The sequence below is a fragment of the Carassius auratus genome, unplaced genomic scaffold, assembly GCF_003368295.1.
Source record: "Carassius auratus strain Wakin unplaced genomic scaffold, ASM336829v1 scaf_tig00215742, whole genome shotgun sequence".
Classification (NCBI taxonomy): Eukaryota; Metazoa; Chordata; class Actinopteri; order Cypriniformes; family Cyprinidae; genus Carassius; species Carassius auratus.
Window position 1 is genome coordinate 1 of NW_020528220.1, and position 16,113 is coordinate 16,113.

Below are 16,113 nucleotides of genomic sequence, written 5' to 3' on the forward strand. Positions count from 1 at the left end.
AAAAACACACCAATAAGTATAAACATAAGCTGTAATATAGAAATTGTGATAATAATACACAAATGAAGAATAACGCAAAAAATATTAAATGAGAATTAAAAAAGACAGAAAAGTTCAAAAGAAAAAAGCTATATTTGTATTTATTTTCTGATTGAAATGGTTAAGAGACCAGACATGAGATGTACACCCAAACAGAGAAATGCAACCCACAACTGTGCCTACAGTGACAAGTACTTATAACAACAAAGAGAAATTGAGAAATATGCAATGCTTTAAATAGTCAGACAACAAAGGCAAAAGCATAAACACTACCTATTGTAATTTATTTGTTATTTAAGCTTGCTAATATTCTTATAGGCATACCTTTTTCATTTCCATTTCATGCATACAGTGGAAAATGGCATACTTAAAACTAAAATTATTTTAATACATGAATGCTAGATTCCCAGTCATGGTCTCTTTCAAATGACATTTAGTGCACTTTGCTGAATTAAAAGCAAGCAGTAATGTCACTGAAATTAAAACATTGCAGAAACTTACATTTATTTCAAAGAAAATAAAGTAGAATTAAATAAGCAGTTACCTCACGCAATAATATTCCACAGTGTCAGTGTTGTCAGTTAAAGGGTAGTTCACCCAAAAAATTAAAATTATGTCATTAATGACTCACACTCATGTCGTTCCAAACCCGTGAGACCTCCGTTCATCTTCAGAACACAGTTTAAGATATTTTAGATTTAGCCCATTGAAGCTGTGTGTACGGTCTACTCAGTGATTAACTTTTGATTCTTACCTCTATATTGCCCTTTTTTCTGCTCCTCTTCTTTCCGTCATTTTCCTGCCTTGTGCCCCTGCTAATTTTCTTTTTTTTCACTTATTTTTAACTATGCATAAGCCATGCATAATTAATGCATTATGATTATGTTTTTTTAATTACGTCACAAAGCAGGAAGTGTTTAATTTAGTCCAACATGACAATTTGTCAAATCTCATGATTTTCGTTAATGTCAATTTTATTTATTCTTACATTATTTGAATCAGTTTGATGATCAATTAGTACAAAAAAATTAATTATCAGTATTTGCTTAATATATGAGTGTAGGAGCGCACTATGGTCATAAGAGGATAATGTTCCATGAAAAAAAAAAAAAAACTTTCGTTCGGCGGCACCCCACAGTAATTTTGTGCCCTAGGCAACTGCTTATGTCCCTCATGCCACGAGCTCACCCTGCTCACAATCACCATTTTATTTCTACCCATAGATGGAAACAAGCTTCCACATCTTTCAGCCACCTCAGGTAGCATCAGTTCCTGCAAGTGTCCATTTATTTCACTCATTTACATTTCCCTCGGTCTCAGGTGACTGTTTTGTTTGGGGGTCGGTCAGATATATGTAGCCTCCAGGCTGGGCTGCGACCATCCAAAGCTTTAAATAAGATACACAAACTCTCTGTCTCTCCCTCCCTCTTTTACTCATGCTGTCTCACTCGCCAATGATCCAGTTTCACATGCACAGAATCTCAATCCTTGACTTCACAGCTTCCTGATCATTTCTAGATGTTTGTGCCTTTTGACGTTGCTATGGATACCGCACTGGTCTTGTTTGTGGCATTTAGGTTTGCAGTTTCTCTCTGGCATCACTGAATAAGTATTAGATGTGTGATAAAAGGATGCATTTGACAAGTGGATTTTGCAGCTTACTGTAGTGTGGGTGAAGGCGGTACACTCGGTGACAATGTCATGTTATATAGGCTACAAAGCATAAAGGTGACATTAGCAAAATTTGCATGTAAAAACATGAATATTGTCCACAGTAAGTAGGTAAGAAGCACAAGGTGCTTTTTGCTGGTCAGTGTGGTAAATTCGCCTGTCCTGAACACAACTGAAATTTGCATCGCAAATTCTTATCCCCATGAAAAACTCTAGATCTGTGTTGCCAAGTCTACAGAATTTAGCTACTTTTATACTTTCCCTCCTTCACTGCAAATAGTTTTTTAGCCCATATTATCAACCATTGGAAATAATAGAAAACTGAAGTCTGTGTGGCATAAAGAGTACAGCATAAAAGTTTAATACTTGGATGTTTGTTCAAATCTCTAACCTGAGGTATGAGTAATAGTGGCACTTGCCTAGCAAACGCCACTTTTAAGTTTTCCAGTACATATATTTTAAGGTAAGAAGCGAGCCGTTAAAAGACAGAAAGGTTGTGAACTTTGGCATTTTCTGTTTATGAGAGACAAGTGTTTATAGAAGTTCTTATTGCGTAACACTGACAGCACAAAGAAGACGTTATTTCTCTTTCCATCATCTCTCGCTCCCGGCTCTCTTTCTTTGTTTATTCACCCCCCTTTTCTCCCTCCAAGTGTCTGACAACCTGTTATTCAGCTTTATGTTTTTTTTTCCAAGCATGAACAAACCTCAGGGATGCATAAAGCAGAGTGTGAGAAACATGATACCGTGAGAGACAGGTATTCGTGATAACCTTTGACACAATGAGTATTAGTGTAACATGTTTAACTGTAGGAAGAAGGTGTTGACATTTTGAATTGCTTCCAGACAAGCCTAAGTATGTGGTTTTGTGAAACAATACACCTCAGTCTCCTTGTCTTTAACTCGGTTGTTCAATTGCATGTGCCCATGCACCGCCACCTGCAGTTTAAGATTCAGGATCAGTTCCCAAGACACAATTATTTATTATTCACTGCTACGTCTGTCAGGGTCTTGAGTCTTTGACGGATGTGTGCTGGCCTATATTTTAAAAGGACCCGTCTGTGAAGTTCTTTGGGTCTGTGTTTAGCAAAAACACAACTGGTGAAACCAGCTGAGCTGAGCATGTTGAAACAGGTTTGTTGTTGGTTGGTGGTTGTGGTCATTTTATCTATCTATCCATTTTATCTATCTATCCAATTTAGTGTTGATTCAGTCCAGTTCAATAACAGTGTAACAAAATATAACATGACTTATGTCATTATGATTTTATGTATATATATATATATATATATATATATATATATATATATATATATATATATATATATATAATATCACATTATTGTGATATATGACAACTTTATGTACCACATATGACAACATTTATTTATAAAAAAAGAAACAAATTACAAACCATAAGACAATAAATAAGATAGATAAATAAAATTAAAAATAATAATAAATAAATATTAAATAAACTCGTTTTTCTAATACATTAGGTTTAACATATATACATTTAATTAAAATATTTTGTTGTTTGACTTACATTAATGAGACGGACAGATATTTAATTAGGCCGCTGTCCCTTTAAGACCGAATGAACGTAATATAGCAGGAGTCAGGAATCTTTTTTGACCTTCGCAACCTGCAAGTTATTCAATAACGAATTGTGATTTAGATGGTAATTTTGTTCTTCGAAGAGCTTGGTTACCTTTGATTAGGCTGTTCTCACCTGACAGAACACTAGCACTGATGATCACCCAGTCATAAAGAAATTTCGAAATACGGAACAAAACGGATTAGATTTTTTTCTAAATAACTCGGGACCAGGTCAACCTATTAGTCTATTTCTAACGTCGATGGAGGAGTATTGAACACAGCGACATCTACTGTACAGATCTGGTAAGTGCACCACTCATGTGAATGAAGTATGTGTAAACCGGTAGTCTGCTGCAAATTTGTTCATATCTGTTGCACAATTAATTTGGTGTGGAAGTTATAAAGTTTATTTTATTGTATTAATTTTTTGCATTTTTAATTCAATTTGGGGTAAAACAAATAATTGAATTACTTTTGGCAGGAGATAAGGACTAATATTGCTTCTACTTCATTCTACGCAGTGGAATTGTAAGGTCAAGTCTAATACATTACATTCTGGGATATGGTAGGCTATAGTTTGCGCAGCTGTATATTGAAAATAGGTAGTTGGAAAAATAAAATATACATACTGTGCAAAATATACATATTGTGTGATGCAGAAATAATCCAAGTAGCATGGTGAACTGTGATGATTATTCTGTGATATTTAGTGTAAAAACGTGAGTTGATGTGGTTGATGTAGGCTATCTTCATTTTAAAAGTGAGTGCAGTTATTTCTATTGTGAACTCTCTGATGTTCACAGACAACTCGTTGATTTGTCTAAGCATTGTCTTATCTCTCCTGCATAAGTGCTTGCTTAAAACACAGTCCACATTTTCTCCCAGTTTCCACATTCCTCAAGGACCCCTCTGTTGCAGTGCCAGAGTGGGAGGCGTCCACAACAGTGCCTGATGGGAAATGTTCCACTGTTTCCTGTGCTGAGCTGCAGATAGCAACTTGTTCTGAGAGCTCAGCCTGAGGTCTTCAGAGATACTGAGCTGCTGGACGAAATCCAGTATACCGTTCAGCCTCGCATGCCCAAATGCCTCGAAGCTCCGATTTTCATGTTTGTTTGGCATCCTCCGAGCAAGCCAAGGGTTGCAGATAGCACCTCCGCCCCCTTTGCGAAAGGTCATCTGTGTTTTATGACATTGCACGCTGATATCTTAAACGGAAAAAATCTGAATCATATCAGAAATTGTTTAGTTCCTGGTGTCATAAGCCAACTTGATCTGAATTTCTCTTTCTCTCTCGCTCTCTTCTAAAGCATGGAGAGCTATTCTCCATGTGCCATAGGGATCAGTAGGAGGCTGGAAGAGAAGATGATTAATTAGCATTGCCTCTCCGCTTTGGCTGTAGACTGATCTCAGCCCAGATTCTCTATAGGCCTCTTTTTATGTAAAACTGTCGAATAACAGCGAGGCATACAACCGAAGGATGGCTGAAAACAAACAATGCATGCTGTGGCGTATGTTCAAGCTGGTTGGACATCCATATCATAAAGTGTAAACACATTTATACATTTCTTTCTATAGTTCTAGAATTTTGTCTTAATTTATGCTCCCCTATTGTCATTTTAATACAATAAAAAAGTCCATATGAATCGTACTTTATATTCCAAGTCTACAGAAGCCATTTGATACCTTAGTGTGAAGAAGAAATATTTCAAGTAAAAATAAAAGTTAATTTACTTAACCTCATGTTGTTCCAAACCTTGCTCTCTTCTGCAAAGCACTAAGAAAATATTTTGAACAGTGTTTTGCTCTTTGCTTTTAAGGTCAATGAGATCAAATGTAGTTTTGGACCCTGGCTTTCTTTAAATATCTTGTCCAAAAATAGCTAAATATTAAAATTACTTTTTATTAAACTTGCCATAGCATGATTTGTCAGGTGATAAATGAGAACCAATATAGTGTAAGCCTCCAATATGTCAAAAAGTGCCTGTTTATATTTACCATAATTGCTAATGAGATTTCAGAGCTCTCTTTTGGAAGCACAAATCTATGGTATAACGTCAGAAGTCTCGGAATATGGTGCACAACTTTCAATTTATGGTGCTTTTTTGTCTTTTGTTTTTAAAGCCTGGGAGAATAAATCAACATGTTGTTTCAGTGGAAGAGCAGCTCAGATATTCTGGCCGAATGTCTCATGTTGTGTTTCATGGAAGTAGGAAGGAAATAGAGTTGGAATGACATGAAGTTGTCACATTTTTGGCTCATTTTGGGTCTCTTTAAGCCTAAAACAGTTCTCAAGTGTCAACCAATGTTGTTCAGCCTTCATAACATACCACTTGGCATGATATATCAAAAAGTGAAATTAAAAAATAAAGTGCAAAACTTATTTAATGGAGTATCTTTTTTTACACCTTGGTAGTATAAAACTATCTATTTTCACTGTAAGAGCAGCTCAAACATCAGATTGTTTCATTGAACAAAACGTTGGAATAACAGTAAGTAAATTATATCATATGTATGACTTATTCCTTTAATACCTTATGCAGTTCTCCAATGTTATATACAGTCACTTTTTTTTTTTTTTACTTGATTGGTCATGTGACATTCAAGGACAGATAGTATTAAGCCTCAACGATGAACAACCAGGAGTGATGCATCATTTTTAAAGTAAACATATCTTAAGAGCTCTGGTGGCTTAAACTTTGGTCTGTTTGCCACACACACGTACTGTATGGCTTCAGAAGGCATGGAATGTAGTGCATTTTGTCTTGATTTTACAACTAAATCACTATCCACTTTTGCTGGAAGAGCAGCTCGGACATTCTGGCAAACATCTAATTTTATGTTTCATGAAAGAAAGACAGTAATACAAAGTTGGAATGACATTAGGCTGAGTAAATGGTGCCTTAAACTTTTCAATGACTATGTAAACCCAATTATCATGCTCAAAATTACTCGTGCTGTTGAACATTTTGAATTTATATTAGCAAATGCAAACAGCAGCAGGGTTGATTATGTAAGTAGTCTTAGTTCTTTCTAGCAATCACAGTGAGTGTGTCAGCCAACATGCACAGTTACTTCATACGCTCCTCTTTTCTAACATTTATAATGGTCAGTGTGTGTGTTTTTGAGTAATCCATAGGTTGCAAAGCATCCTCAAATGCATATCAACACAGCTGAAGGTAAACTTAACAAAAAAAAAAAAAAAAAACAGCATTTTATTGACTTGAGTTTAGTAAAAAATGTCAAATGACAATAACAAGCATTGGAATACAAGCCATTTTGGACACACATCATCTTTTTGAAAGACATTAGACCAAAACTACAAACCTGAGATATGCCACAAAACTCCACAAATTGGCCATCAAATGCTAAAGAGTTTTTTTTATTATTATTATTATTATTATTATTTAGAAAAATAGATTTCCAAGAAAAGATACTTTATACATTCAAGGAGCAGCACGCTTTCGCTGGAAATGTGCTGTTTGCTTCTCTACTGGTTTGTTAGTAAGACACTTGATCTGCAGTTCAGGGAGAAGATGAATAGAGACGGGGAACGTGCGAGACAGGGCGAGACAGATGGAGCGAAGAGAGAGAGGGGAGCGAGGGTGTGAAATGGAAAGCAGAGCCTCAGGCTTCCTTTTCGTCCCTTTCTTTCCGTGTTTTTGTCTTTACAGGAGCCGGCATGGTTGCGGTTCCCCCCAGCCAGTCCCAGTGGGCGAAGAAAGGTGCAAAGTTGGTGCCCGGCTGCTGATGGTGAGCATCGTGCCGCAGCGCTCCACCCCAAAGGCCGAAGGGAACCAGACGATGCATCGCCCATGGGAAGTCGTACCCGCAGTGGTCCTCAGTGGACACCCAGATGTTAAAGAGCATGAACGCCCAGGCGGTGAGACAGTGGCACTGGAGGAGCAAAGGATCCACGGTGGTCCAGAAGCCCACGCTGAAGAGCTCCCAAGCGGACAAGTATTGCGTAACCAGGCTGAAGGTTTGGCGATACTGGTGGTGGAGCGCGTGGAAGGTGCGGTAGAGCCAGCCGATGCGGTGATGCAGGAGGTGCCACAAGTAGTACTGGAAGTCGAACACCACGGTGCAGCCCACGATTCCCAGTAAGAAGGCGGTGAGCGTGGGCGCCTCGCGGGGCAGCGGCACGGGCGGCCGCCAGAGCCACTGGGCTATGGCAGCGGGGAAGATGTAGAGCAGATGGTTGTACGTGGTGAGAGCCAAAGTGGAGCCGATGTTGGACCAGGTGACAGTGCGGTCCTGCTGGATCTGGAAGCGTTGGATGGAGGGCCAGGTGGGTGCGAGCAGGTCCAGCACTGTGTAGAAGAACACCAGCACCAGGTACATGGACACCGAGAGGATGACGGGAAACAGCGGGGAGCGCAAGGTGCTCTCGTGGTTCTGCTGGAGGTAATCCCACATGGGCTGCAGCACGGAGCGCTCCGACAGAGCCCAGGTTGTGTTGCTGATGTCCAGAATGCCACGCAGACCGCCGGTATTCATGTCCAGCTATGTGTTGTTGATGCAACAGTCAGGCTGCTGTTACTCCTGCAGTGGGGTGAGGATGCTGGCAGCAGCCGGCGGCGACTTTCTCTTGCTTTCTCTTGCTTTTTGTAAAAGATCTGATCTGCGCCAAATGAGGCAGGCCTTTACGCCTCTAAAATGTGTCCAAGCACCACCTCCTGCATCTGTAGCATTTCTCTCTCTCTCTTTCTCTCACCCCCCCACGCTCCTCTTCTCCTGGTATGGTGTGTGTGTCTGTGTGTGGACGCTCTTTTCATCGTTAGTTCGAGGATAAATCCATCTGAAATGTTCATGCGCCACTCATTTCTGACTTAAGAGGTGGGAAGAAAAATGCAGAGATGTCTCGATCCGTGAAGTGTCTATTTGATTTGAATCATCTGCACTCCATTTAGTTTTAATATATACACATATGGACATTGATTCATTGATACATTGCAGTTCAAACGATGTGAAAAATTTGGCAATTTGAATTTAAATGTAACTATTAGTTCTGCGGTGGGAATTTATTTATGCAAGAACCGCAATCAAGAGACATGTAGCGTGCATTTGAATGTGCACAGCCACCGATTGTCAATAATAAATTATTATTATTATTTTTTTTATTTTTTTTCAGATTTTATGCATTTAGCAGTGAGTCACTTTGCTAAACATCTCTTGCACAGCATTTGGGTCCTTGTTTTTGTCAACTGAAATAAAGCTGAAATAAAATAAAACAATATTAGTTGTAAAAATATAAAATTAATGTAAATTACAAATGAAAATTATATACTTAAAAAAATTATTTAAAATTTAAAAATACTATATATATATATATATATATATATATATATATATATATATATATATATATATATATATATATATATATATATATACATAAATGTATTAAATCTATATGGAAATATACAAAATAAAACACAAAAAAAGTTATAAAAATGACCAAAAAAAAAAAAACATAATTATCAAAAGTTAAACTAAATTTGTAAGTTTTAAAATTTTGATTTTTATAAAAAAAAAATTAATGTTATTGAAATTGAAAATTTTATTCAAAATTTGAATAAATATAATAATAATACAAACAATAATAAAATAACAGTAAAAAATTACTTGAGTCATGAATTTAGATAATCTACTATTTTTATTTGAGCTGACCTGTTCCTTTAACTGCTTTAAGTTGTATTTGTGTAACAGGTGGATATTGAAGCACACTGTATATAGCAACTGACCTCAACATTACAGCATTTCAGGATTAATTAATTAATTAGCATGGCATTAACATAACTTGACATTACACAACATATTCATTAATATTCATATGTTTGTCTGGCTAGACTTGAGTAAATGCATCTTAAACATCAACCCATCTCTGTATAAGGATGAGTAGGCCTGTGCACCCTAGTTTCTCTCGCTTTTCCTCTTTCTGTCTCTCATTAATCATAGCTTTTCTGTCAGGCCTTCTCAGAGATAAAAAGCCCTTGTTTATATTTTGATGTTTTTCAGACCAGAAAGTTGCAGTTGGGTGTCCAAGAAGCTGAGAGCAGGACAGGGCAGAGCTGGTCTCTGTGGAGTCATTAATGATCCACTTCTCAGGCAAAAAAAAAAAAAAATCCTCCATGATAGAGACAACAGATTTTTTTTTTAATTTGTATTATTTGATTTCAGTATATATATCTATAACCTAATTGTTAGTGCAGGAAGCATGAATAAATCACAGAAATACAAACACTGAATAAAAATGTGAATAATTTATGAGTCACTCACAGGCTGATTGACAAGAGATGCAGTGTGTTAATGCTTAAAGGTGAAGTGTCATTTTTTTTTTAGCTTTTAACTCACATGATGTAAGCTATTCATATCAGTGCATGGAAATTTTAGTGATTAATTTGCATGGACTGTGTATTACAGCCAGAACATATGAAGTATAAAATATACTATTTATTGTTTTTATCAAATAAAATGTATGCAGGTTTGAAATAAGTACATTTAATTTTCAAGCCAATGTATACATATTTTTGCATTACAGGAATAGTTCACACAAAAAATTAAATTTACTCACTCTCAGGCCTTCTGAGTTTATTTCTTTATTGGAATGGATTTAGAGAAATTGAGCATTACATAACTTACATAACATAAGACTATCCACTGTTATCCTCTCATTTCAAAATCTGCCAATGTATTCATTTAAAACTGTTGGACAGTTGTAAAGTGTGCTTGATCTGTGCATATTTCTCTCCTGATTCAGACATGACAACTTTTTCACTGGAGAAATTAATATTATGGAAAGAGGAGTTATATTTCAGCTAGAAGCAATGGTTTGAAGTCAAAAATGTCTTGAAGTTGTTTCTGGCAAACAGGCAGCTTTTCACTTCAAAAGATTTAACTGATGGACAGGAGAGGTGTAGATTATTGTGATGTTTGTATCAGCTGTTCGGACTCTCATTCTGACGGCACCCATTCACTGCAGAGGATGCATTGATGTAATGCTTATGTTATGTAATGCTTATTCTCCAAATCTCTTCCAAACTCAAGTATATCTCAGATGACCTGGGGGTGAGTACTATTCCTTTAACATAAAAGTGAAGTTTTCAGTATTTTGTGTTCTGGTAAAACTTGAACTGGCATTGTTTCTCACCACAGATGCTCAGTCAAAGCCACTACAGCTTGACGGAGGTTTCAGCTTGCTTGAATTGCAAGGAAAAGCCTTCCGGACCACCAGGATTAGCTGTCCGGTCCTGTAGCTGCTCGAATAGTTCATCATCATCTGGTTGCAGTGAGTTGTCGATACCAGGAGCCTGCAAGCTCTTACATAACATGAAGTATGCAATGTTTATTTACTTGTACAGATTACTTTTGTGAGAATTGGGTTGTTAAATTAGGTTAGTTATGAGAGCAAATTCTCTTACCTGGCAAAATAGAGTGCTTTTGTAGATGAACAGCCATTATGTACTTGATAACTGGTTTGTTTCTTGAGCAGCAAATCGGCACATTTCTGAAAGATCATGCAGCACAGGAGTAATGAAAATTCAGCTTTGCATTACAGGAATAAATTACATTTAAAATAGAAATCAGTTATTTTAAATTGTAATAATACTTCACAATATTACAGTTTGTAATGTATACTGATCAAATAAATGCAGCCTTGGTGAGCATAAGGGACTTATTTTAAAAACATTTCTTTTAAATCTAATGGGCCACAAACTTTGAATGGTAGTGTCAGTTGTGTCCAATTCAAAATTTGAAAACAACTTTCCAAAGTATCTCAAGGATACTGAACTATCTCTGGTATTACCAAAGCTGAGCCACTAGAGGTCAGAAACACATTGCCATTAAAACAGCAGATCGCAAGGAGCAGCCTGTCTTCTCAAGATGTGATGAACCTAGCATGTTGTGCTGTTTTCTTTAATGGTGTTTAGACAACTGCAGTAATATGAGTACTGAGATATTATATGAACATATTACAGATTTGTGTGTGACTATAAGGGTAACTGGCCTCCAAGAACATAGAAATTAAATAGGTTTCCTCACTCTAATTCACACAGTAGCCTACTTCGAAGGGAAACGTTTCATCATCTTAATGAACGGAAAACACTTTTGCTCGGAGGGCTGGGGGTGAAACACACCTGAGCCTCGTCCTGACACCCCCCTCTGCTCTCCCTCAGGTGAGATCAGGAGTAAAAAATAGACTCGACTTTATCCTTGGAGAGAAAGAGAGATCTTGGAACATCTTTTACAGGGGGGTAAAACTGTCCGGAACGCAATATTAAATAAATATTGATCTGCACAAATTAATAGTCTTCGGTTTGAAGTTCTTTTAGACTAAGAGTAACTCCATGGGATTAATAGCATAGTTTTAGGAAAACAAGAATTCTGGGTACGTCATCATGTCCTATTCCTTCGAGCAATAATAGTCGTGACGTAAACGACTTTGCTTGGAGGATGTTACTGGATTTTCCAATCGAAGCACTGAAGCTTTCTGAACAAGCTGAACCAGACAATCATGCAGAAAGAACAGAACAAAACGTCCCGTTCACACTGACTGTGAATAACAACTATCCTGTTCACACTATGATAACTAAACCTAGGCCTTTAAAACTTACCCAAAGGGAAGCCCCAACATAATAACACTTTAGCCACCTCTTACAAAAAAAACAACAACATAGTTGTACTACAATGAATGGTTACCATAGTTAAACAATGGCAATCACAACTTAACCATGGTTTTGCTACACTATAGCCATAGCTTAACTATGTTAAAACGGTGGTTATACAAATGGTGGTCAATATGCAAAAAAAAAAAAAAAAACATGGTTACTATACTTTTCTTATAGGTCTAATAAAACCATGGTTAATTTTCGTAAGCGACGAAAGAAGAATAGTACACTTAATAATATGGAGAATGGCCTTTATTTCTTTCCAGCATTCTCCACAAACAAATGTTGAGCGGGTACGAAATTCGTGAAAAGAGCTGCAATAAATGCGTATGTACAGAATTCCACTCACTTAAATGTAGCGGGCTTCAAAGTCACAGAAATACACTTTTTATGCTGCAGACAACAAAACTGAGCTGCAAACTTCTAATAAACACAATGCTATCATGTTGAAGATAATATAGTCATGATTATAGGTATTGTTCTTTGTGTACGGGAACAGGCCTTAAGGCACATATGCCCAACCATAAGAAGAGAATTCAGGCAAATTGGGATGCTTTTTGCCATTGTGGTGAGTGAGTGGGGAAATGGCGCAGTTATCCTTAATTATCCCTATGTACTGTATATCACAACTGAAAAAACGCAACCATAAAGCATATTCTTCTCTCTCCATCTGTGTTCGGATTCTAGTACTGGTCTTCTAGTACTATGAATCACTAATAATCACATGATTAAATAAATGAGCTCCAGTCAAGTGATAAGCCAAGTACAGAATCTTAATAAACGTCTCTTATCTTCTCTCTCGCTCACTCTCTCATTCCCCAGACAGAGGTAATAGGCCTTGTTATGTGATCAGTTGCAATGACTTAATGACCAGAATTAGAGCTTTTTTTATGCATCTATGACAGAGATGCTGATGAAACACTTTTAGAGGGACGTAGGATAAGGAAAGCTTCCCCCAATCATATTTAATTAAACCTACCATTTGTGCTGTGGACCTGAATGAAATCAAATCATGTGAGATGTCAGATTCCACGACTCCATCCGTATTGACACACAGGGGTGGGCCCTTTTGACTTGGGGCAGGCAGTTTAAAGAGGACCCATGTGGGGTCCCAGAGACGCCTGGGGGCATAAGCCATTTCTAGTTTCCAGAATGTCATGCCATCTCCATCAACATAATCACAAAGGCATTTCCTATAAATAAGTTCTGTTTAAAATCATATTTTCTTTTTCCTTTCTCTTTTAATGCTTTCCATTTTTCTAGCTTCTGTTCTACTTTAGTTCACTCTTAAAAGGCATGAATTCTTGGTTTGTTTGCTATAGACAGGTTGGTGCTGACAACCAGCATCTTTCTGGTTTAGCAGGTTGACCAAGAATGTCTTGCTGGTTAAGCTAGTTAATTAGCCTATTAAATGTTTGGGTTCGGTAACATCTTTTATGAGTTTCTTTTGATCGCCAATGTGGCAAGTTGATCCAAAATAATGTAAAAAAAAAAACAGTAAAATTGTGAAATATTATTTAAAATAATATTTCCTATTTGAATATATTGTAAAATGTGATTTATTCCAATGATGCACGGCATGGGAGTAAGTGATTAATGACAAAATTTTCATTTTGGGGTGGAGTATCCCTTTAAAGGATCATGGTTCAGCAATGTGATGAAAACACCCATCTAAAATCAGAAAAACATCAGCTGATTAAAAGACATTGAGCAAAAAAGGCTCATAAAGTAAATGTCTGCATATGCTCTGTGTGTGTGTGTGTGTGTGTGTGTGTGTGTGTGTGCGTGTGTGTGTGTGTGTGTGTGTGTGTGTGTGTGTGTGTGTGTAAGGCTCTAGGGAGGCCGCTACTATTTTATTCGGAGTGTGTTTTCAGTGCAGGTGTATGAAAGGGTGCGGACTGAGGTCACAGGGTTACTATGGTGCAACACCTGAGCTATCATACATCGTCACGACAACAGAGGAGGGTCCTTCCTGCACAGGTTACTCAAAAACAACTCCATCCACCCCTGAAAAGAGCTTGTTCACCAACACACAGAACTTCACTTCTCAGCTCTCAACGAGGTAAGACACATTTTTCTGTTCACCAGCAACCCTTTAGACCTCAGTTAATATTTCAAAGATGTCTAATAATATGATAAAAAGTAAGTTTGTACTTTTAAAATGGTTTTTAACTTTGCAAAATTGGTAACTTGGCTGTGGGAGTACCATTGGAGAGTGATTGCACTTTGATTTGCATCTTGGTACTGAATGTTATTACTAGTATTGACATGCTGCTATGTCCAGTAAAAAATACTGTGATACTTCTTCCTGAACTGGACGTGTCCCCCGTCTGCTCCACAGGTGCTCTGCAGCAGTAATGCCCAGTAAACTGGAGGGAGCCATGGATGCGCTCATCACCGTCTTTCACCAACTACTCAGGGAGCGAGGGAGACAAATACAAACTCAGTAAAGGAGAGCTGAAGGACCTTCTCAACAGTGAACTCACCGACTTCCTCACGGTTAGCCATCAGAACATTCACGACTAATTTCAAAAGCTTAACTTAAATAGACCTGGCTTTTATCAGAGTTCATATTGTTATGGCCTGGGCCTGTATTGTAAGACTAATCTTAATCCAAACTGGAAAGCAAAGAGACATTTATAAGAATGTACAATAATGTACAATAAAATTTAATTAAATATATGTATTATTATTACATGAATATATATATTAATTATATATATTTTATATATATTTTAATATATTATTTATATATTATATTTTATATATTATATTTATATATTATATATAATATATATATATTATATATATAATATATATATATATATATATTAATATATATATATATAATTATTTGGTATATATGTATTTATAAATATTATGTATACTATATATATTTTTTGTTTGTTGTTTTTCAATTATATAATTGATAAATAGAATATTCACAATATAATAATACTTATATTTATTATTTTAAAAATATATTAATATTTTACAAAATTAAAAGGTATTCTTAATTATATTATTTGTATATTTATTAATAACAATATATACATACATACATACATACTATATATAATATACATAACATTTAATGAAAATAAATAAATAATAAATACATCATACATACATACAATAATATATGACCTGACACTTAAAAATGACTTAAAACATTTATTCATTTATAAAATTAGCAAGTTACCTGACAAAGAAAAACATTTTCTATAATAAGATTTATTTTGGATTTGTATTAAGCAAATGTATTAAACTATGACAAATGTATTAAGCTATAGATGTTTATGAATGGATTTGCACTGCAAGCTTTATGGAAATTGAGGTTTTAATTTAGTTTCTCATCAGAAATGAATTTAAATCACATGTAATCTTTTGATTCATATGACATTAGAGTTGTTATGAACACATACAAAGACAGCAAAGGGGAAATCTCTTGGCGTGGTGTTCAAAACGCTCTCTTTCCATCAAGAAAACAGCCCATAACATCACCTCACTGACTGCTTAGTCAACCCATTACTAAATAGTTTAATGCCATCTATTAAGATTTGCAATTCTCATCTTGAAATGCCAGCACATACCCTCTCTTACTCTATGCATTAATATGTGCACGTTTGAGTGAGTTTTTGGCTACAGTGTGTTGATTAGTGATAATGATTTGGTTAATTTTGCAATAAACATTTCATGTTGTTTACTGTGTTTGCGATGAATTCATTTCCTGTGTGCACAGGCGTGTAATTCCAGCTCTCACACTGGGACAGGCCACTTGGTGAGCCGGCTAAAAATCTGAGGAAATGCATTAAATGAATTATTCCTTTCCCATCAGATACAATATCGTTCCATAAAACTGCCCCCATTCATGATGAGGAAACTTTATCTGAATCTCAATGAGACAAAAGTTCAGGAAAACAGCGCTTGGGTCATCCTGGTGTGTCTCTGTGACGCATTCATGCAGATCTTGGGGGATTTGAGCAGTGTGTGTGTGTGTGTGTGTGTGTGTGTGTGTGTGTGTGTGTGTGTGTGTGTGTGTCTCAAGAGGAGAATAAGTTGCCTCTCCTCCCTCTTTGAGTGAATCTTATAAATCTGTAAAGAACACACCTAGATCATATTCATACCAAAATTT

General features: G+C 36.4%; 1 protein-coding gene and 1 long non-coding RNA gene across 4 annotated transcripts; one reads left to right on the forward strand and one right to left on the reverse strand.

The window, feature by feature from the left end:
* The first annotated feature begins 3,342 nt into the window (after positions 1 to 3,342).
* On the forward strand, positions 3,343 to 14,493 carry LOC113095477 (uncharacterized). 3 transcript variants are annotated; one of them, XR_003288353.1, is made up of 4 exons: positions 3,343 to 3,612; positions 10,465 to 10,643; positions 13,853 to 14,040; positions 14,320 to 14,493. It is a non-coding gene; the product is annotated as an uncharacterized LOC113095477 (long non-coding RNA). The 3 variants fall into 3 exon arrangements; XR_003288354.1 differs by having other exon boundaries at positions 10,465 to 10,597; XR_003288355.1 differs by having other exon boundaries at positions 10,465 to 10,597; positions 13,858 to 14,040.
* LOC113095476 (cholesterol 25-hydroxylase-like protein 2) lies at positions 6,526 to 8,344 on the reverse strand. Its single transcript, XM_026261011.1, has one exon. It carries the CDS (start codon positions 7,804 to 7,806, stop codon positions 6,934 to 6,936), a length of 873 nt encoding a protein of 290 aa, XP_026116796.1. The 5' UTR covers positions 7,807 to 8,344; the 3' UTR covers positions 6,526 to 6,933.
* Positions 14,494 to 16,113: the final 1,620 nt, after the last annotated feature.

Coding starts and splice junctions, on each gene's coding strand:
- LOC113095476 (XM_026261011.1), bottom strand. CDS start 7,806: ATGAATACCGGCGGTCTGCGTGGCATTCTGGACATCAGCAACACAACC.